General features: G+C 36.9%; 3 protein-coding genes and 1 long non-coding RNA gene across 5 annotated transcripts; 3 read left to right on the forward strand and 1 right to left on the reverse strand.

Annotated features, from left to right (window-relative positions):
- Positions 1–771: 771 nt before the first annotated feature.
- LOC111468935 (zinc finger A20 and AN1 domain-containing stress-associated protein 1-like) lies at positions 772–2,145 on the forward strand. Of its 2 annotated transcripts, none has more exons than XM_023114099.1 (2): positions 772–1,033; positions 1,364–2,145. In XM_023114099.1, exon 2 carries the CDS (start codon positions 1,467–1,469, stop codon positions 1,971–1,973), a length of 507 nt encoding a protein of 168 aa, XP_022969867.1. In that variant the 5' UTR covers positions 772–1,033; positions 1,364–1,466; the 3' UTR covers positions 1,974–2,145. The 2 variants fall into 2 exon arrangements, with proteins under 2 accessions (XP_022969867.1, XP_022969866.1); XM_023114098.1 differs by having other exon boundaries at positions 820–1,033; positions 1,452–2,145.
- A 3,698-nt stretch (positions 2,146–5,843) lies between these two features.
- Positions 5,844–14,375, forward strand: LOC111468933 (kinesin-like protein KIN-UA). Its single transcript, XM_023114096.1, has 17 exons — positions 5,844–6,352; positions 7,083–7,183; positions 7,276–7,398; positions 7,482–7,889; positions 7,964–8,120; positions 8,850–8,999; positions 10,478–10,566; positions 10,670–10,873; positions 10,985–11,119; positions 11,190–11,321; positions 11,397–11,535; positions 12,176–12,268; positions 12,674–12,799; positions 12,902–13,027; positions 13,136–13,279; positions 13,962–14,090; positions 14,215–14,375. Exons 1-17 carry the CDS (start codon positions 6,169–6,171, stop codon positions 14,373–14,375), a joined length of 2,601 nt encoding a protein of 866 aa, XP_022969864.1. The 5' UTR covers positions 5,844–6,168.
- Positions 14,376–15,335: 960 nt separating this feature from the next.
- On the reverse strand, positions 15,336–16,468 carry LOC111468934 (AT-hook motif nuclear-localized protein 24-like). Its single transcript, XM_023114097.1, has 2 exons — positions 16,283–16,468; positions 15,336–16,235 (listed from the first exon to the last, which is right to left on the reverse strand). The coding sequence occupies exon 2, from the start codon at positions 16,223–16,225 to the stop codon at positions 15,356–15,358; it is 870 nt and encodes a 289-aa protein (XP_022969865.1). The 5' UTR covers positions 16,226–16,235; positions 16,283–16,468; the 3' UTR covers positions 15,336–15,355.
- A 4,454-nt stretch (positions 16,469–20,922) lies between these two features.
- Positions 20,923–22,285, forward strand: LOC111469116. The gene is made up of 2 exons (XR_002714821.1): positions 20,923–21,628; positions 21,969–22,285. It is a non-coding gene; the product is annotated as an uncharacterized LOC111469116 (long non-coding RNA).
- Positions 22,286–22,547: the final 262 nt, after the last annotated feature.

Here is a 22,547-nt window from a genome sequence, read left to right on the forward strand (position 1 = left end):
TTTTTTTTTTTTTTTTTTTTTTTTTTTTTTTTTTTTTTTTTTTTTTTTTTTTTTTTTTTTTTTTTTTTGAGAAAAGGAAGAAAAAATACATAACAAAAGCTTTTTAATAAATTTTATGTATAATGATTAATTACCAAATCTAGAATAACTCAAAAAAAAAAATTAATTACTATTTAATTCTTTTAGATTAAAAATATAATCACACATTAATTATTAAACTATTGCTCAGTTTCGTTATTAATTATGATAATTATGGAAGAGAGAAATTAAAATATTAAAAAAAAAAACTAAACCTTTAGTTTAATGCCTATATAATCCAACGACTGAGAATCAATACGATGAGCGGACAGTAATACGGGTTCACAATAAGAACTCGAACACCAGCTATTTCTGAATAATTCCCCTTCAAACCAAAAGCTAACCTACGAACCGAACGCCGGTTTAATTAGTTAAGTTATACCAAACCGGGTTTGCTGGTTAGACACAGTTCTGGAAGAAAGGTGGAGTATATGAAAAAAAAAAAAAAAAGTAAAAGTAGGGTAGAGAATATTTTAATATTATATATTTAATTCTCATACTAAAAAACCCTTTTTTTATGTGAGAGTAAATTACCAAAACGAACATTCGTGTTTTCCAAGCAATGATTCAGACATCCAACCGTCCTTTAAAATGATGATCCCGTGATTAGAATGATGTGCAACGATCTAACGGTTGACAATTGAGTCTAGTATAGATCTGCTAACATTACGTCGAAACGGTGGCGCCGTGGAAATAATGATAAACAAGGGGTAGCTTGCAGAATTGGTAATTAATTGATAAACAAGGGGTAGCTTGCAGAATTGTAATTCATCCTTATTGTTACATCAGCCCCTAAACCTCACCATACTCGCCTCGGTTTTTCGCTGCGTTTCTTCGTCTCCATTCTGTGGGTTTTCTGGATCTTTGATTATATTCTTATTCCGGATTTGAATTTGTGTCCCAGAGGGAGGGTTTTGGAGTTTTGAGTTCCTTCGATCATCTGTTGGCTTAAGAGGTATGGATTTTCAAACGCTGGTTGACTTTGATGTAATCGGAATAATCTAGATCGCTTTTGTTTGGTTGTGAAGAAATTTTGGATTTCTTAGCATTTTTTTTCTTGGTTTCTCGTCTTCTTTGATTACTCTGATTTATGGGTGTTTTCGTTTTGTTCTGTTTGATGTTTCTGCGATTCTGTGCAAGTTATGATGCTGGTTGGACTGGGTCGAGTTATGATTTTTTCTAGGAAATTTACTGGGTGTACTCTTGCTTGACGAGTTCTGGGTTTTCTTACTGTAACTGGATCGATTTTTATTGGGTTTTTTTTTTTTTTTTTTGATAAATTTAGGGTTTCAAGCATGGAAAGGGGAATTGATTACAGATAAGTTTGATTTTAGTCATGATTTTTGTGTCTTTTTGTTTTTCTAAAATTACAGCGAATTTGGTAAACTATGGGTTCGGAACAGAACGATGGCACAAGCTACCAGCCATCGGAGCCGAAGATCTGCGCGAACAACTGCGGTTTCTTTGGTTCTGCCGGTACTGAGAATCTCTGCTCTAAGTGCTACAGAGACTCTCGAATCGAAGCAGAGCAAGCGGCTTCGGCAAAAGCAGCGATGGAGAAATCCCTTCAGTCGAAAATCTTAAAGCCGTCTGAAGGTAATTCTCCGGTCGTTTTCACCGAATCACCGGTGGAATTAGCTTCATCGACATCGTCCATTGGAATTCCCCTCAGCAGTTCCAACAAATCGCCGTTGCCGGATGTTCCTAACCGGTGCCGGAGCTGCAATAAGAAGGTGGGATTGATGGGGTTCAGGTGCAAGTGCGAGAGAACATTCTGTGGGATTCATCGGTACCCAGAGAAACACGACTGTTGTTACGACTTCAAAAGTATTGGGCGGGAGGAGATCGCCATGGCCAATCCTGTGGTGAAGGCCGACAAGGTCGAAAGGTTCTGAGTAGGGATTTGGGTATGAAGTGGGTAAATTCTTAGTGGGTTTGTTGCTATGATTCATCATCTGGGTTCTATTTGGCGTCTGTTTGTCTGGGTTGGTTGGGTGGAAGCTCTTTGCTTGGTTTGCTGGAAACTTAGCTACTATGATCAATAATATGCAGTTTGATTCCTTGCGATTCTGGTTTCGTTTTCGTTTTGAGTAACGTTTTTCTCTAGTGTTTGTAGAGATTAGGCGGTGTTCTTATGAATATGAAGATGAACACGATCAAGCATTCTTCAGTGTTCTTCGATCAATCTTGAATTTCGGAGCGATGGGCTTTCGGAAAGTTGAGACTTTCTCACTTTGGAAGTGTTGTCTTAGTTTTAACGAGTGCTCGTAGTCGTTTTGGCACGATCCAAGTATTCGTGGAGACTTTTCCATTTTAATTGAAAAATAATTACAGAAGGAGATTGAAATAAGTGGTCGAGATAGAGCTGTAGAAGTGTGATATAGAATTATATGGGTAATAGTGATTAGAATGAACGATTCATAAATATAAATCCCAAATCAAAAAATTCTATGGTTAAAAAATAATAGATAATATAATCTCGTTTTGTTATTTTTTCTTTTATTAGAAAGTTATAATAATAATAAACCTTTATTTTGTTTTGCCTTTTCTTTTTTTATCTAGTCTTATATTTGATCGACCCAAATTTATAAATCTAATAAAATTGAAATGTTCGCGGGCGAATATTTCCTCTTTTTATATGTGTTTCGGTTCTCGGGTTAGTTAGCCCATGAACCGACTTCTCATAATAAATGGATTGGTCTTGGGTTCCTTACGCCATCCTACCCAATGAATTATTAGGATTCCTTTTCAATAGAATATTATGTATTCACGGGTTCCCTCGTTCCCATCGCCTCTCGATTAATGGTTAGGTCTTTATTCTATAATGAAGTGTGATACCCCGAGTAAAGAAAAGGTATATGTACGAATTGGACCATATTTAAATGAGACTGATAACAAGTTGTATATACCAATATGATGCATCTTTTTTGGTGGCTCAATCATAAAAACTCTAAAATTAAGTGTGTAGATTTTCCCACAAAGCACGAAAAATTAATTATATTCAATCAGGCCTATATTCAATGACATGTCAAACCCTTTATTTGTTTTCATGTTGTATTGTTTTACGTATTTTTTGTTTGTACTATTGTCTGGGTCTACTAGACCTAAATTGCCTCAACATATACTATAAGGGAGCTAAGTAGTTATCGAACCTCTCTCAGCCAAGTATTGTATTTTCTCTTGTCCATCTGTTTTCAAAGCAATTGACTTTTACAATACTTAATTTCCACTTGTTTTCTACATTTCCCTCAACTACGTTTTTATAATTTTTTTCTATCAAAACGTGGCTCAAGACTCGCCATGCGTTAGAATTAATAGCAAAGTTCGATTTTTACATGACTAGCTTGTTCGCTGAATTAGAACAAGCATCGTACAATCATCAAGTTCATTGGTTCGAAAGTGTGATTATGACCCCTAACACTAGGTTAGGTTGGAATCTCCGAATTTTCTTGTTTTTTTCTTTCAGAGATAAATAAATATATTATTTTTACTTTTAAGTACATTATAAATATAATATAAGCTCTTTTTTTCTATATTTAATTTTAAAAAATAAAAGAAATGACTACCACAAGTGTTTATGTTTTTTGAATAGAGAGTAACTAACAAAAGCAAGATTTTCTTTAATTAAAAATAAAAACAAAAATAAAAAAACGACAATATTACTAAACAAATCCTTATAAATCTTTCAACATTCAAACTTCTATCAACAATAAAGGCATCACCATAAAAAGCATACCTCAATAAAGTCTCTATGCTTTCCCTTTCACTTCACCCTTTCTTTCTTTTATGTTAGGACGGTAATTCTTTAATATCTCATTCATATCTATCTTTTAAGCCAAGTAAAGAAGACATATCTTATTTTTATGAGCGTACATCGGTCGGATCGAGTCGGATTGAATTTAATTTTTATTGAACCAACGTGCAATTTTGGAATAGTTGGGTTAGTGATCTAAATCTTATTCGAGTCATTCGGATCACCAACCAACCATTTATTTTGAGTTGGGTTAGTTCGTGATCTTAAGTTCAAGTAGTTGAGGACTCGGTTCAAGTATTAAGGATACACAAGGCGTGAAGTACATGAAGATGAAGTTTGTTAAAGGGATGAGAGTCTAGGTCGAGTAAAGTGAAAGGATATAAATGATAAATGGCGCAGGGCCACTTGGTTTAGTGGATATCAGGCAGGTACATGCTTAAGGTAAGCAAATTGGTGGAGCAGAAGAAAAGGGTCTGGCTGTGGCTGTGGCTGTGGCTATGGCTGGTCATATATCTTTTTGAAAGCCATTGTATGTTCAAAGAATCTAATGCCAATAAAATTTGACAGAAGTCGGACTTGGTTGTACTTAAAGAGTGTGGAAACCTCTCTGTAACATATGCATTTTAAAAATTTGGAGAGAAACTCTAAAGAGAATAATATATGCTACCTGTGGTCTTGAACTTTTACAATATGGTATCAAAGCCAGATACTGGGTGGTGTGCCAGCGAGGAAGCTAAATCCTGAATGGGAGTGGACATAGTGTAGTGTGCGAGCGAGGACGCTGAGCCCGAAAGTGGGGTGTGCCGGTGAAGGTATTGGACCCCGAAGGGGGTGGTGAGATCTCACATTAGTTGGAGAGAGGAACGAAACATTTCTTATAAGGGTCTTTTTGTTAGATGAAAGTGTCCCACATTAGTTAATTTAGGGAATGGTCATGGGTTTATAACCTAAGAATACACTCTACATTGGTATGAGACATTTTGGGGAAGCCCAAAGCAAAGCCATGAGAGCTTATGCTCAAAGTGGACAATATCATACTATTGTGGAGGATGACCCTCAACTCACACTATAATTAATCACCCTCAAGAAGCTACAATAAATGACTACCTTGACTTCTAAGCACCAAAACAACGGTCACATAGAATTACATAATGAATATTTCCGATAGAAATCTCCGGAATTTACAACTTCTTCCTCCTTCAAAATACTACACAATCCCTATATTATCAATTCACACGAAACTCAACAGAAATACAAATGTATTAAAAGAAACCATGATAGGATCGTGATGCTATGAACATTTAGTATCGAACAATACATCGAGTGAGCAGTTATCATATTTTACGACTACAAGATGTTTTTTTTCATAAAATTTGCCCACTTAATCATTTGATCAACATTGTACCTTAAATTCAACAAAAAGATTAAGGCTATTTCCTTGTTGTTTGTCCTCTTGTCCCTATGGCTTTAGAATTATTGGTGTGCCTATGGCTTTAGAATTATTGGTGTGCAATGACACACCCATCAAAGTCAAACTTGGGCAAGAAAAGTACTTCAAGAAAGATTTTGAGGGACCTTTCAAGTGTTTGTAAAGCCCTTTTGATTAAATGTCGTATAATTGAGATCAGCCTTATTTAAATGCCGTCTCGATTTATTTATGTACTACTTCTTTTATTTAAACATCACATACGTACTATTCTTAAGATTGAATGCTTAAATTTTTATCTTAAAAAATAATATCATAATTTAGAGGCTAACGTGTCGAATTAATATTAAATAGTAATTATTTTAATCTTTATATCTTTTATGTTATGAAATTTTTAAAAAAAAAAAATCCTGTAAGGTCAAAGTGGTAAATTCGGATGCCCATGATGAGATGATGATGGTTTTAATGGGTTAATGCGACGTGATTGGTTTTGTTCGTTAATACTCTCACGAGACGGAACCCGTTATTAGTTAATATGAAGGCTGAGGAAAAACGGCGTCGTGTTGGTGCACCCGATCCATTCCGAGCTTTCTTCTTCAATTGCGTCTGGTTTACCCACCTTTTCTTGCTCGTCCTGTCTCAGAGATTGAATGAATTTGGAGAGGGAAGCAAAAAAGGGTATTGGATTTGCATTTGACTGAATCTCATCCATCCCCCACACGGCGAAGGTCCACTTCCACTTCTACTGCTTGTTCTTGCAGCTCCCACGCTTCGTTTACAGCATTTTGGGGCTCTTCTTTTGGGTCTCATTGTTCTTTTCTCTCCCTCTCTGTCTCTCTGAAAGCAAAAATACGCTATTCTTCAATGATCTTCTAAACCCATTTTCCCAAATCTTCTGTGCCCTCTTGCAATGGCCGCTTCTGGGGGTACTAGTTATAGAAATGGCGCCAATTCCAGAAACTCTCTTAAGTTCGATAAGCCCTTTTCTCCTAATTCCAACCCCAATTCTTCTCTTAAGTCAAAGTCTCTTCCCAATTCTACTCTGGGACGCAGTAGCCCTGCATCTCTTGGAGCTGCCAAGAATGACGGTGGAGGTTTGTTCTTTGCTTTTCTGCGGCTTCTTTTTCTGTTTTTTGTCTTGTTTTTTTTAGATGGTTTATGGAGGTTTTGAGTTTAGATATGTCCTTGTTCTATGATTGGTTGGAGAGGAGAACTAAATATTTCTTATAAGAGTGTTGAAACTTCTCCCTAAAATAGGCGTTTTAAAACTTTGAGGGAAAGCCCAAATATGACAACATCTGCTAGTGATGGGCTTGAGGTACTAAGCAGTGTACTAGCGAGGGCGTTGGACCCCAAGGGGGTGGATTGTGAGATCCCACGTTGGTTGGAGGGGAGAACGAAACAGTTCTTATAAGATTGTGGAAACCTCTCCTTAGAACCTGCGTTTTAAAACCGGGAGGGCAGATCAGAGTGGGTTGGTGCATCCAAGTGATTTGAAATTGAGGATATTGAAAAAGGGTGATTTTGTGTTGATTTCTTGCATTGAAAAGCAAGAACTTCGTTTTTGAACAAGAAATAGTGTTATTCAAGCCTTTCAATTCATAAGTAGGATGGAACAAAGGATTCTGCTTGGAGCAGATAAGAACCATTTTAACATGTCATGTTTTTTCTCAATAACATTAGTTAGCTTTCTATGAAAATCCTGAAGTGGATTTATAGTCAAGAAGGGTCAGTTTAATGATATGGTCTTCCTTTTTCACACATTGTTCAGCTCTACATAGTTCTAAGTTCATGGTTTTTTGATAAATAATGGATTGAGTGCAGTTCCTGGAAGAGTTCGAGTGGCTGTTAGATTGCGACCACGCAATTCAGAAGAATTGATAGCCGATGCTGATTTTGCTGATTGCGTAGAATTACAGCCAGAGGTACAATGAACCCAATATTACACTAATAAACACCATCTTTACCATTATTATAGTCTTAATGGAATCCATCAGAAAATCACAATCCATTTCAGCTTAAAAGGTTGAAACTCCTGAAGAACAACTGGGATTCAGATACGTATGAGTTTGATGAAGTGCTAACTGAGTTTGCTTCTCAAAAACGTGTTTATGAAGCCGTGGTGAAACCTGTTGTGGAGGTATGTTTGCATTAAATTTTCAGTCGACATCATAATCTTTGTGCAACTCCCTTTGAGTGGCCGGCCATTTTTCTTGTCCTTAGAGTGTATTGGATGGCTACAATGGAACAATTATGGCATATGGACAGACTGGTACTGGTAAAACGTATACTCTTGGACGACTTGGAGAGGAAGACACGGCTGATCGTGGAATAATGGTGCGTGCTATGGAGGACATCTTGGCTGAAGTTTCTTTGGAGATGGATTCTGTCTCGGTATCCTACCTGCAGCTTTATATGGAGAGCATACAGGACCTTCTTGACCCTGCAAATGATAACATTTCCATTGTTGAAGATCCTAAAACGGGAGATGTTTCGTTACCTGGGGCTAGCCTTGTAGAAATTAGACACCAGGAGAGCTTTGTGGAACTACTAAGATTGGGGGAAGCTCATCGTTTTGCTGCGAATACGAAACTAAACACCGAATCTTCTCGTAGTCATGCAATTCTCATGGTACTTTGAGGTCTTTAAATCTCTCAAAAACTGCTAGTAGTTTATGGAAATTTGATGTTTACTTCTTGTTGAAGGTACATGTAAAGCGGTCTTTGAAGGGAAGGGATTCAACTCTGGGAAGTGATATTGGTGGGCATTCTCATTTGGTTAAGACCTTGAAAGCTCCTATTGTTCGGAAGGGAAAGTTAGTGGTGGTGGATCTTGCTGGTTCTGAGCGCATTGACAAGTCAGGTGTGTATATGCTCTATGCAGCTGTGGTCTAAGTACATTTAGATTCTCCACTTTGAGCATGAAGTCTCATTGCTTTGCTTTGGGCATTTTCAAAAGGTCTCTTACTAATGGACATATATTCATTACTTATAATCCTATGATCAACCCTTGAATTAGTCGATGTGGGACTCCTCTTCCAACAATTCTCAACAATCCTTCCCTTGAACAAAGTACACCATAGAGCCTCCCCTGAGGCCTATAGAGCCCTCGAACAACCTCCCTTTAATTGAGACTCGACTCCTTCTCTAGAGCCCTCGAATAAAGTACACCTTTTGACACTTGAGTCACTTTTGACTACACTTTCGAGGGTCCAAACCTCTTTGTTCGACATTTGAAGATTCTATTGACATGACTAAGTTAAGGGGATGACTCTAATACCATGTTAGGAATCTCGACTCTTCACAATGGTATGATATTGTCTACTTTAAGTATAAGCTCTCATGGCACTGCTTTGGGCTTCCCCAAAAGACCTCATACCAATGGAGATGAATTCGTTACTTATAAACCCATGATCCAACCCTTTAATTAGTCAACGTGGGACTCCTTCTCCAGCAATCCTCCACAAAAACAAATTTTACAAATGAGTGTCTATTCTTTTCGTGCTTACTTCATTTTAGATTTACATTGTCTCTCAACATTTTCATAAGAAAACTTGCTTTCTCAGTGATATCAATGTGTTTATTGAGGCAGGAAGTGAAGGACATACACTTGAAGAAGCCAAATCCATAAATCTCTCCCTGAGTGCATTAGGGAAATGCATAAATGCACTAGCTGAGAATAGTGCACACGTTCCAGTCAGGGATTCAAAGCTTACAAGATTACTCCGGGATTCATTTGGTGGTAAGATCTGACTTTGTTGTTGTTTTAGGTATATCTTTACAGATTTACAAATTTATAATCTCAAATTATGTTGTCATTATTGTTCAATGTGACTCTTATAGTCTCTTGTGTACGCAAAATCTAGTTTAAAACATCCCTACATAGAAGAAATATTGAAGCAATAATTTCCTTACGGAATCTGTGAATTAGACCAAAATAAAGTAATCCAGCTAGGAGCCAAAATGCCTTACTATTGGCTTAAAAAGAAAGAGTGACTGAGATTTCAAACAAGAAATCCAGCTAGGAGCTAAGATAAGCACGTTAGAATTCACAAAAGACTTTCCAAACAACTTAGCAAATATGATGGTGAAGCATCCAATTAATTTGAAAAATCAATTGAACGGGTAAGGCTAAGATAAGGACATGTTCATAATCCCTATTCAAATTGCTTACTTGACTGATTAAGAGAGTTTGGATAGGATTAAAAAGTTCGTAGATCCTTCCCTTCGTTCCTTTTATCTTGGACATCTTCTTCAATCTGGTGAAGGAGCAAAGCCGAAGTTTAGGTTTTCAGTTTCTTCTTCTTTTCTTACCGTTCAATCTGGTGAAGGATAATTGTCTTGTAGAGTGGAATAGATAGATTCCAAATTTCCAAATTGGGTTTTTTTTTAAGCAGAGCCTGGATACTTCATTTTATTAGTACAACCGAGAAAACCATAAATTATTAACAACAAGTAGATCTACGCAAAGAGAATTAGTAATGTGTCTGGAGAAATTGGTACAAGAAGCCGTGGACACTTCTTGATAATGAAATCCGCAGAAAACCAATGAGGGAGGGCCATAATAAGGTTTACAAGTCATTTTCCGATGTAATTGAAGGCAGCAAGGGAAGATTTCGGAAAACTCTGCTTGGCAAACGGGTCAAGACCTCGTATGTAAAGGGTTTGCAATTTCGTTTCAAAATATCCTTTATGTTAGAGGGTCATGCCTTCAATGCTTCCCTCAATAGATCACCAATCTTGAAATTTATCTTCCTTAAACTTCATATGAAAAGGAGAATCTAAAAGGAAAAAGATCAGCATTCCATATTTACTCATTGGTTTTGAATTCATCAGAAGAGATAGCTAGAATCTGGGTTAAAGATTGGGAAACCGTCCGGATGTAACTACCAATTATCTACCTCTCCCACCAATATAAACATGATCGAGCCGACATTGTCGAGTTGGGATCCCTCCCTCCTTATCACGCTAGCCGGAGAAAAGGGGGAAAGGATAGTAGAGGCAGGATTGGAATCCAGGAGACTTACGAGATTGAGTCCCCACCTCGAGTTCACATGCTGCTGTGGGATGATTTTTACAAAAATATCCCAACCCCTTAACATTACTCCCTGCAAGTGGGACTTCGCCTCTCTAATTGTGTTCCTAGACCAGCTAGAACTTGGTTTGACTCATTGGTTTTGAATTCTAATCATGATATCTGGCCATGCAAAATTTTAACAGGAACAGCTAGAACTTCACTGGTTATTACTATTGGTCCTTCACCTCGCCATCGTGGAGAGACTACAAGCACAATAATGTTTGGCCAACGGGTAGGTTATGGGTGCTTAGTTTTTGACAGGTTAATAACCATTACTCTCAGTGTGATCTATTCCATTTCCAAGATTCTAATTTCTAAAACCTTTTACCCCTCAGGCTATGAAGGTGGAAAATATGGTGAAGATAAAAGAAGAATTTGATTATAAAAGTTTATCGAGAAGATTAGACATTCAATTAGACAAACTGATAGCCGAACATGAAAGACAGAAGAAATCATTTGAGATGGAAATTGAAAGAATTACCAAAGAAGCAGAGGATCGCATATCTGAAGCTGAAAGAAGTCATTCGAATGCACTGGAGGTAATAAGTAAGGGTCCTTTTAGATTAAAAGGCCTTGAATGATATAGGGTCCTTTTAGATTAAACAGTTTCATGTCTTTTCTTGAATCATGTCTTTTCTTGAATGATATAGGGTTCGGTTGAGTGTGCCGATAAGGAAGTTGAGGAGCTAAAGAATTTGGTTAAAAGGGAAACGCTTTTGAGGAAGGCAGCTGAAGAGGAAGTTGACAATCTTAGAACTCAAGTAGCCCAACTGAAGAGATCAGAGGTATGTTTTGGCATGCCCCACCTCTCCCACTCTTTACATAAGCCTTTTAATGATGGCTTTTATGTGCTAGACATCTTGCAATTTAGAAATCTCTAGGCTTTGCAAGTCTCTGGAAGATGAGCAAAATAAGAAAAAGAAACTAGAAGGAGATATAGCTGTTCTACAAACCCAGTTGTTGCAATTGAGCTTTGAAGCTGATGAGGTATGTTTTGGGTTAGTTTTTCTTGATCTTGTTTGTGTAGCCTTGTGTTTTGACATGAGCCTACTTTATTTGCAGACCAGTAGGCGACTGGACAGAGGTGAGCCTGGGAAAGTCCTCGGTTCTATAGATTCTCAAGTGCAACAAGTTAAGCACTCACTGGCTCAGGAGCCTGGAAATGGGGAGAAAGCTTCAGTTGCCAAACTCTTTGAGCAAGGTTTAAGTTGTATTTTGTTTAAGACTCACCGATCTTCATAATAGTATAATATTGTCCACTTTGAACGTAAGCTCTCATAGCTTTGTTTTTTTTTGTTTTCTCAAAAAGTCTCATACTAATGGAGATGTATTTCTTAATTATAAACATATGATCACTCTCTTAATTAGCCAACAATTCTCAACAAGCCTCCCCTCGAACAAAGTACATCATAGAGCCTTCCCTGAAGCCTATAGAGCACTCGAACAGCCTCCCCTTAATTTAGGCTCGACTCCTTTCTCTGGAGCCCTCGAACAAAGTACACATTTTGTTCGACACTTGAGTCACTTTTGACTACACTCTCGAGGGTCCCAACTTCTTTGTTTGACATTTGAGGATTCTATTGACATGATTGAGTTAAGGGCATGGTTCTGATACTATGTTAGAAAGCCACGAATCTCCACAATTGTATGATATTATCCACTTTGAGCATAAGCTCTCATGATTTTGTTTTTTGTTTCCCCAAAATGACTCATACTAATGGAGATGTATTATTTACTTATAAAACTATGATTATTCCCTTAATTAGCCAATTCGGTACTCCCTCCCATCAATTCTATCACTTTATTTCAAGCTGTCCATTAATTCTAAAATATTTTGACAGTGGGACTGCAGAAGATCTTGTCGTTGCTGGAAGCTGAAGATTATGACGTCAGAATTCATGCTGTGAAAGTGGTTGCAAATCTAGCAGCTGAAGGTACCAAAGATCATTACAATGTTCACTACAATCTACATTACTTCTTTGCTGTTCTTTACTGTCGTTTAAAAGATACTCTGACTTGAAATCACAAGGCTTGATTAAAGTCAATATTTGAAGCAGAAATGGTCTGTGGCTGTGATATTCAAAGTTGGGGAAGAAAATAAAACATTTTTTTATAAGGGTGTGGAAATCTCTCCCTCGTAGACGTGTATTAAAATTTTTTAGGGAAACTCCAAAAGGGAAATATCTGCTAACGGTGGGCTTAGGCCGTTACAACTTTTGATTAGGTGCTTCTTGTAGTTCCGGTTTTGCAATGCAGCCTTTTAACTGTCAGCAATGAACAAATGTATTATAGTTCTTACTGTGAAAAGCGTAGTTATATGCTTACCTCAAAATATGTAGAAACAAATCAGCAAAAGATTGTAGAGGCTGGCGGCCTTTCATCCTTGCTGATGCTACTCAGAAACACAGAGGATGAGACGATACACAGAGTTGCTGCTGGGGCAATTGCAAATCTGGCAATGAATGGTCAGTTTGTGTTCCTTGTTGGACCCTTGATTCCACTTGCTTATCTGCTTTTTTAGGCTGAGATTTCGTAGCTCCTAAGTTTTGCCTTGTCTTTCCCATCAGAGACCAACCAAGAGCTTATTATGTCCCAAGGGGGCATTAGCTTACTGTCCATGACGGCTGCCAACGCTGAGGATTCCCAAACCCTTCGTATGGTTGCCGGAGCAATCGCCAATTTGTGCGGCAATGGTATGTGTTGATCTATGCAAATTTATGTTCATCATTTGTTCCTGCTGGTCTAATATTCACAATCCGACATCATACTCTCACTACCAGTTATAATATTATGTTATCCAGATAAGTTACAGAAGAAGTTAAGGGGCGAAGGTGGCATCAAGGCATTGCTTGGTATGGTAAGATGCAGACATCCTGATGTTCTTGCACAAGTTGCCAGAGGAATTGCGAATTTCGCAAAGTGCGAGTCGAGGGCCTCTATACAAGGTAAGCCTTCAATTTGGGGGTCTTTGTTACGAGTCACTACTCTCCAGAATGATATGATATTGTTCACTTTGTGTATAAGCTCTCATGTCTTTGCTTTTGGTTTCTCCAAAAGACGTCACCCCAATAGAGATGTATTTCTTACTTATAAACCCATGAGCATCTCTTTAATTAGCGAATGTGGGACTCCCTCCCAACAATCCTTTCCTCAAACAAACTACACCATAAAGCCTCCCATGAGGCCTATGAACCCTCAAACAGCTTCTCCTTAATCGAGACTCGACTCCTTTCTCTGGAGCCCTCAAGCAAAGCTCGAACAAAGTATACCCTTTGTTCAACACTTGAGTCACTTTTGACTACACGTTCGAGGCTCACAACTTCTTTGTTCGACATTTGAGAATTCTATTGACATGTCTATGTTAAGAGCCCGACTGTAATATCATGTTAGGAATAATGGACTTTCAAAATGGTATAATATTGTCCACTTTGAACATAAGCTCTCATGGCTTTGCTTTCGTTTTCCCCAAAAGACCTCATACCAATGTAGATGTATTCCTTATAAACTCATGACCAACCCCTTAATCAGCCGATGTGGGACTCCCCACCAACAATTCTCAACAGTCTCGATAGCCTAGTTCAATATATAATGTGAACTGATCATGGTTTGGGTTGTTGAAATGAACAGGGAGCAAGGCTGGAAAGTCTTTCTTGATTGAAGATGGAGCACTCCCATGGATTGTACAGAATGCCAACAATGAAGCATCGACGATCAAACGACATATTGAACTGGCACTCTGTCATTTAGCACAACATGGTAACCTCAATCCCTCGATCTCTCTGTCTTGTCTGAATTATGTCGCTTAGCTGAACAAGAAACCTCAAAAAGAAAAAAAAAAACATAAACTTGAAGCAAACCCACGACATTGGTGATAATGCAGAAGTGAACGCAAGGGACATGATGAATGGAGGTGCAGTGTGGGAACTGGTTCGGATATCGCGGGACTGCTCACGGGAAGACATAAGGAGTCTTGCGCATCGAACGTTAATATCCAGCCCCACATTTCAAGCTGAAATGAGACGACTACGAATAGATTATTGATTTGACACAAATATTCTCCTTTATTATCACAATCATTTCTGAAATGGCACCAAACTCAGCTTCCCTAATCATAAACAGCATCATAGAACAAGAAGTCTGCCCAATTCTTGTCATCAAAGTAGTGTAGAGGAACACTCGGGAGCTGGCCTCATCTCTAATTTCAAACTTCAAAGTGTGTAAATTCGTTTGTATATTAAGTAAATAATTTGGAATGGGTTTCAAAAATAGCGTTGTGATTGTATTAACATGAAATAAAATAACAATATGATCGATTGTTCGATTCCACACCTCATATGCATACTAAAATGGCCCAACGTAAGCAATGTTATATGGTCTGTTTCGATTGACTTTCAAAGGGTTAAAATTATTCGTAAGAGCAAAAAAAAAAAAAAAAAAAAGCATTCTAAATCTTTTTTCATTCGATAACCAATTATTTTTTAAGAAATTTTGATTAAAGAGAAATGAAAAGAAAACTAAAAGTGTGGAAATGATGAAATATTAAACAGAAACCAAGAGAATCAATCTCCATAATTTGAGCCGGCAAGGATATAGGAAGTTGTGCTAAGAGTTCTCAAAATCAACCAACACCTATGCCTATCATTTTTTGTTTCTCTACCAACAACTCACTTCCCCAACTATTCAATAACACCAAACCCACTTCATAATTTTAAACCCTAAATCATTCACTTCCCCAATTCTTCTACCCAAAGCTTCCTTTTTTCCATCATGGGTCTTTCACAAACATCGCAAAAATTGTAAATTTTCAAAAAAGATCCAATTTTTTCATGTGGGTAAACTAAATTGGGAGGTGGGTGCATTAAATTTGATCATAAATTTGAGATGTAATCTAATATGATTACCTACAAGATCAAGAAATAACCTGAGAATTAAAGAAACAAACTTGAGACATGGAAAAATAATGGAAAACAAAAACAAACCCAAATTAATTCATCTCCATTTTTTTTTTTTTTTTTTGTGGGTTAGTACGGAGGACGCGAATTTGCCCAATAAGCTGCTTCCGATGGTGGCATTTGAATTGAATTTAGCAGATTCGGAGGCAAACCTTGAAACAACGGCCCATTTCCGTCGCCGACGAGTTGCTGCTGTTGTTGGGGCTGTCCAATTTCATCGGGAGACCCAATTCCGCCGCCGCCCTGCATCGACGGAAGTGGCGGCTGGTCGTCCTCCTCCAACGGGAGCCGTTCATAAGCGGCGTTACTAAACGAGGCAGCCATGATGACGACAGGGCCGGAAGCGATTAAAGTACCCACGACGCTACCGCCGACGACTTGGCCCTGGCCGCCGGCGAGGTAAATGGTCAAGGTGGTAGCGGCAGGAGGAGCTGGAGGAGGGAGGAAAGACCCGGCAAGGGACAAGATCTCGAAACGACCGTGTAAGTTGACAATTGCACCGGGGGATGCGGGTTGGCGGAGAGTGACGTTGGTAACGGTGCCGGTACCGCTCATGATACAAACGCCGCGCTGTCGGCGGCGAGCGAAGGTAGCAACACTGTCGACGATGTCGCAGCCATCGGTGACCTCGATGACATGGGTCCGAAGGGCGTTGGCACTGTCGCGAGTAATGATAATGGGGGGTTTGGGTTTGTTTTTGGATCCAGCAGGTCTGCCTCTAGGGCGACGCGTGATTTCTCCGTCGGGATCTCCACCACTGTTGGGGGCGGAGTTGTTGGGGTGATGGTCGTCGTCGCGATCACGCTTGAGACGGCTGGTGGTGGCGCTATGTTCCTCTTCGGAATTGTTGTTGTTGTGGTTGTTGTTGTTATGGTGAAACGGAGTCTGGAGATGGAAATCTCGAGTGTGGAAGGGAGGAGGAAGGGAGTGGGCATCCATGGAGTTTAGGGTTTAATTTAGAAACTTGAAATAGAAATGGAAGAAACCCCAAATTGGGAGTTGGTACAAAATGCATACAAAGGATCCGAATTGTTGAAGATTTGGAAGAGAAGAAGAAGAAAGGAAAGAGCTTTGGTTTAGGGTTAGATGGGAAATGGGTTGGGATTCGTTAGAGCTGCGTGCTTATGCCTCATGGGACCCTCTCTCTCTCTCCTCACGTTAATTCCTTTTTCTCTCTCTAATCAACCTCTTAATCTCCGGTCCGACTTCCTTACCTCGAGTGTCATATGTGTACCTGCTTCCAGCTTGGTTCGTCTCCGAGCTATTTCTTATTAGGAGAGGGTTCGCTCTAATACCATATGCAACTCCTAATGTCTAAGTTTGTCTCTGAGTCACATCTTTGTTAACTCGAATATCACATGTCTACCAGTTTTTAGCTTGGTTTGTCTCTGAGCCATAGCCTCGTTAACTCGAGTATCACATGTTTACCAGCTTCCAACTTTGTTTGTCTCCAAGCCATATCCTATTAGGATAAGACTCACTCTAATACCATATGTAACGCCTCATGTTTAGGTTCACCTCTAAGCCATTTCCTCGTTGACTCGAATGTCATATCTACCAACTTCTTGTTTAGTTCGTTTTTTAGTCGTATTCTATTAGGAGAGGGCTCGCTCTAATACCATATGTAATGTATGATGCCTAAGTTTGTCGCCAAGTCATATCCATGTTAACGCGAGTGTTATCATGTTTACTAGCTTCCAACTTGGTTTGTCTTCGAACCATGTCCTATTACAAGAGGGCTTGCTCTAATACCATATGTAACGCCTGGTGCCTAAATCTGTCTTCGAGCCATATCTTCATAAACTCGAGTGTCACATGGTTAGTAAGTTTTTGAAGTATTTAAATATTAGGAGGTTAGAGTAAATAATAAATAATTTATGGTCCTTATCCAAAGCAAAAAGTCCTCTTATAAATGGTAAAACTCCACCATTCCGGTTGACACGTAAGTTAAAATTATTTTTTTTACTTTTAATTTTATACATTTTTTATTAAAGGAGAAGAAAAAAAGACCCTCACATGGCTACAATAAGTTACAACACTATCATATTTGAAAGAAAACGACAGAAAACACGTGCATCTAATGTGAAGAACTCAACTGCCACGTGACTGTTCTTCTTAGATATTGTTTTTTCCCAAATTTTTAGTTAAATTATATATATATATATATAGATATATCTAATATCCATGCCTTCAAATTTTAAAATTATAAAAAATAATTAAATTTGGACAATATATCGATTGAACTAACAACTTAGAGATGCTTTGACAGATATAGAAGTAGCTCGCACATGCACCATAAAGCTTTCTTTGAAAAAAAAAACATTAAAATAGCTCGTTTCACAGAATCTTTTAATTGATTAAACGCTTTATTTTATTATTTTTAATCTAACGAGCATTACATTTTTGTTAATATAAACATCACTTGAATAAAAATATCAATTATCATTTTAAAAGTCGATAATTTAAACACGTTAAAAAAAATTAAAATTATAGCTATTTATTATTATTTTTAATGAGACAGACATAACTAAACTGCAGTAGAAAATGATTGTTTAAAAAATAATAATAATTAATGTATTTTCATTTCAATTAATACTCCATCACGGAAATTTAATGCTAGACGAAGTCAAGCCACTGGGTACAGACAATGCTTTAACAGTAATTAAACTATTTTTTAAAAATAATTATTATTAAATAAGTTGGGTCCACATAAACGTTTTGCCACGTGTAATATCCCCCGCTTGTTTCGGGTCTATTTCACGGTAACCGGAATCCCCCACACCAACTTTTCTTTTTCTTTCCTTCTCTTAAAAAAATAGGCGGTTTGTTTTCTTCCTAAATATATTAAATTTATTTGTTTAATTTTCTATCCAATTTTAAAATAAAATATAAATTATAATTTTTATATCCGACCCATTATTAAAAAAAGATTCAAATAACATTATCTATTTTTACCATGCACAAATAAATAAATATAATTATCAGCATGCTCGAAAAAGGTATACTTTTACCAAGTTTTCGAGATAATCTGATTCATTTACCAAGGGATTATTATTTCTAAAATTAAATTTTAATTAATTGCTTAATTTGATAAAATGAAATAATTTAAAGGCAAAGTTGGAATTTAAAGAGAATCTAAATTTTGGTTAAGGAAAGTAAGTAAGTTTTTAAAATATTATTTTGTGTCCCTTAATTCTTTATATTTTTTATTTCTATACCCCAATCATCAAATAATTATTGTTGGTTTCTTTTTTAAAAATAGAAAATTATAATTTTCATAAAATTATAATTGTAAGTCTAATTGTGTGAAATAAATAAATATTTCATATTTAAGAATTTAAAAAATATATTAAAAAAGGGGGGAAATTATGAGGAGAGAGAAAGGGAGGGGGTTTGACCGCATAATCCAGAGTGTTGGGGGAGGTAAAGACGCGTGGGGTGCGCTGACAAACACCAAGCTTATATTAAAATATTAATTTTAATCACTCCCATCCTTTCTTTCTAAATACTCTTTAATACTTTTACAAATTTTTTAATTACTATTTTTATTTTATTTCAATAGATTCTTCCCCTTTAAAAAATATATATATATATATATTTATTGAGTTTTCAAATTTTGAATTTTCCCTAATAATTCTTAAATTTTCTAACAACAAATCATGCCTTGTTTCCTGTGTGCGAGCATGGGTTCATCAGGCGCCTCGCACACTCCCTACATTTAGTTTGTCAAACCAACACACGCTAACGGGCTCTTTGTCATACACCACGATGGAAAAGGTTGTCAATATATCATGGTAAACATAATTTTAATAAGTTATGAGGTTGATATTTTACCTAACTAATTCGAAAATATGGTTACATTCCAACTCAACTCAACTCTCCCTTACTGAATTGAGTTATGAACTTTATTCGAGTGGTTCTAGTTGTCTTAATCGTGTATGGGTAACAAATATATGAAATAAGTAGAGGTATAAAAGCAATGTAAAGGGGACATATCAAAGCTCCCACCCTCCTTCCACCTAAAATTAATATCTCTTTTATTTGTGTCTGCAACTTCCATGAACGCAAACTCATGCACCACAAAGATGCCTTCTGTCGGTCTCTTTCTCATCCTCCAATGCCCCTATCATTTACACTTTCTAAACACACCACCCTTATGGCATGGGTTGAGTTGGATCGTCCAAATGGTTCGAATCATTATTAAGTATATATTAAATTGAAAAAAAGAAAATATTACGCCTTATAAATAAAGAAAAATAAAGAAGTAAATAAAATGGGAAAAGAAAAACAAAAGGGAGGCAATTAATTAAAAAGGGTAAATGATAAAAGTGGATTTGAAGAGGTAAGAGATGGAGGAAAGGTGGGCATGTGAGAGGCAACAACAACATGGCTGCAATTATGGGATGCTTTCTGCAACTCTTCTCTATCTATCTGCACCTTCCTCATCTCAAGACACTGTTTTTTATAATATAATATATATGATATCATCCTTAGTGTTGAAGATTTTTGGGAGAAAGCCTTACTTTAATTTAATCGAGAGGATGATCATGGATTTATAAGTAAGAAATACATCTCTATTAGTAAACTATTATATACTATTATATCAATGAAAACAAAAAATAACCCAAACGGTAAATTATCATATCATTGTGGAAGTTTACGGTTTCTATCACTAACATGCCCCGTTTTTCTAGTTGCACCCCGTTGAAATCTCAAGGAACCCACATGATTTATTTTCAAACCTCATCTTTATCGCTTCATTTCTAAGAAAATTTGTGAGAAAATAAGTCTAATTTTCTATCCATATACTAACGATGACTAAAGTTTAATAATATTAATGCTCGAGTGTTTTTTTTAAGCAGTATTAGATCTATATACTAAAAAAAAATGATATTTTAATTTTTTTTAAAAAAAATTAATAGAGTATAAAAGTATTTTTAAATTAGTTTCCCAATATTATTTATAATATTTACACAGAGCAAATATAGAAATTATCAAATCAATTATATAATGATATTATAATGATTTGATAGTTTAACTTATTAAAAAAATGAGCTTTCATATAATATTAAATTAATTAATTAAATAATCAATTAATTAACCTTAAAAGCTCCAAAATACTATTTAAGATACGCTTCATTCTTTGTACTTGGATTTGGGGGAGAGAAAAATAAAATAAAAAATAAAATAAAATAAAGGAAGAAAAGAAAAATTATAAATTAAAGGATTTGAAAAAGGGAAAAGTTATTTACGGCCGCAAAATCTTTAATCCGTTGTACGGACACCCATAAAGAGAAAAAAACTACAATATTTGGAAATCTCAATTAAAAAAGGCTTTTTTTTTTAATTAAAAAAACCATTTAATTTCTACAAATATTTTAATAATCATATCTTTATGTTGGATATTATAAATTTATTTACAACTAGAGAGAGAAGGAGAGATTTTAATTTGGGAGAAAAGTGACCAATTTTTATAATTTAAGCCAAAGTATGAAACATATATTAAATTTTATACCATATATTAATAGATTATACGTTGTGTATAAAAATAAAGTTTAATTTGTAAATAAATGAAAAATAAAAAGATGTCAATTGGGCTAATAGTCTTGAAAGCCCAATACGTTATGGGCTTTAAACACCGTTGAGTTCTTTTAACGTGGCCCATGCCCTCAATTATGGATAAATTCGTAACTTCCTTTTTATTATTTTATTTTATTTTATTTCCCACACCCATAATTGGTCCCACTGCCACCATAGTCTCGTGAACGTCACGTGACCTCCCCATTTTTAATCAATATTGTCACGCTTGCAAGGGGGTACTTCTTTACTCTATGCTTTCACACCATATAACATAATATAATTAAACAACACCTCGCAACTTTCATTCACAAATCCACTAAACAATTATAAATTAAAATATCGATTACATCATAAATTCTATTGAAAATTAAAATAATTTTTATTGGCGTAAAAATATATGTGATGTTAATAATTTAGGGTCGTAATGGAAGCTTAGAAGGCAAGGCAACAATATTGCAATTAAGCACGTGACAGTTTGCTTGAGTTACACGTTTTCTGAATTTGCTTATATCTTTTCTTTCATTCCTTCAGTAGAGTAGTCTCACGTCACCCGTCTTCTACCATCTTCTTCTCTTACGGGGAATCAACACCCTCCATCTTGTTAGCCTCAGACGGTCCATCACTCCGTACGTACGATAACGCCCCAGTGCTCTCTATCACCCAATCCCAACCCCAACCAACCATAGCCTGCCACTTGGACAAGAAAGAGCGGAGGTGGAAGCTTGCGTTGATCACGTGATTGAGAGGGGAAAACAAAACATGGTGAGATACGGAGAAATCTGCGGCGCCATCGTTTTTTCGAATTTGGCGCCACTCCCATCATCGACGGTCAAAAAGCCGTGCCGTCGTCCACGCCACCCGCATATAATGGCGGGACTTCCTATATTTATTTATTTAAATAATATATATATATATAAATATAAAGAAAACCTCCACTGGGACCTACTACCTCCCTCGTCTTAGCTGTTGACTACCTGTCAGCTCTTCTTTTCTCAACCCCCCACCAGGGGTCGGGTCCTTCAGCTTGTGGGCCCCTTTAATTAGCGGGAACCAACCTAGTATTCTCCCGCCAACTAAATTTCTTTTTATTATTTTATTATAGTTTCTTGTGTTGAACCCCAGCCACGTGTCATATTGTCCGGACACATAACGGCCGTGTTTCTTTCGTTATTTCGCAATTAATTTCAAGAAACCGGAATGCGCGCGGTAACGTAACGGACCCACTCTTCTCCACACGTCGGATGCAAAACGGGGCGTTTCGGGGATGTACTTCTTCCGTCGAGCCAATCAAAACCTGGCACGTCGAAAATGAAAGCTGTGTGTAAGATTACGAATTTACCCTCGGAAAGGATTCATATTTTCAATTCAAGTTGTAATTATATATTTATTTTTATCCATATGTCCTTTTTAATATTTAAATTTTATTGGTAAGATCAAAGAAATTAAATAAACCGGGCAAGAGGACGACAAGGAAGGGGCCGGGGGGGCAAAGAAAAGGCGGTGGTGTCACGTGGGGACGTCATTAGCAAATCCAACTTAATTAGGAAGCTAAAGCGGGTCTTGAAGGGAACAGTGGGACCCATTCATACCACGTGGACGATCCCCACCATCACCTTCAATTCTAAATCCGCCACGATTTATTTTCTTATTTTGGTACCGTACCGACCCCCCCCCCCCCCCC

Source organism: Cucurbita maxima, unplaced genomic scaffold, assembly GCF_002738345.1.
Source record: "Cucurbita maxima cultivar Rimu unplaced genomic scaffold, Cmax_1.0 Cma_Scf00038, whole genome shotgun sequence".
Lineage (NCBI taxonomy): Eukaryota > Viridiplantae > Streptophyta > Magnoliopsida > Cucurbitales > Cucurbitaceae > Cucurbita > Cucurbita maxima.

Bases quoted from the DNA above. Each gene is read 5' to 3' on its own strand.
- LOC111468934 (XM_023114097.1), bottom strand. From the start codon at position 16,225: ATGGATGCCCACTCCCTTCCTCCTCCCTTCCACACTCGAGATTTCCAT.
- LOC111468935 (XM_023114099.1), top strand. From the start codon at position 1,467: ATGGGTTCGGAACAGAACGATGGCACAAGCTACCAGCCATCGGAGCCG.
- LOC111468933 (XM_023114096.1), top strand. From the start codon at position 6,169: ATGGCCGCTTCTGGGGGTACTAGTTATAGAAATGGCGCCAATTCCAGA. The intron at 10,567-10,669 runs GTAGGTTATGGG...TTTACCCCTCAG, and splicing joins CAATAATGTTTGGCCAACGG to GCTATGAAGGTGGAAAATAT. The intron at 11,120-11,189 runs GTATGTTTTGGC...TTTATGTGCTAG, and splicing joins CCCAACTGAAGAGATCAGAG to ACATCTTGCAATTTAGAAAT.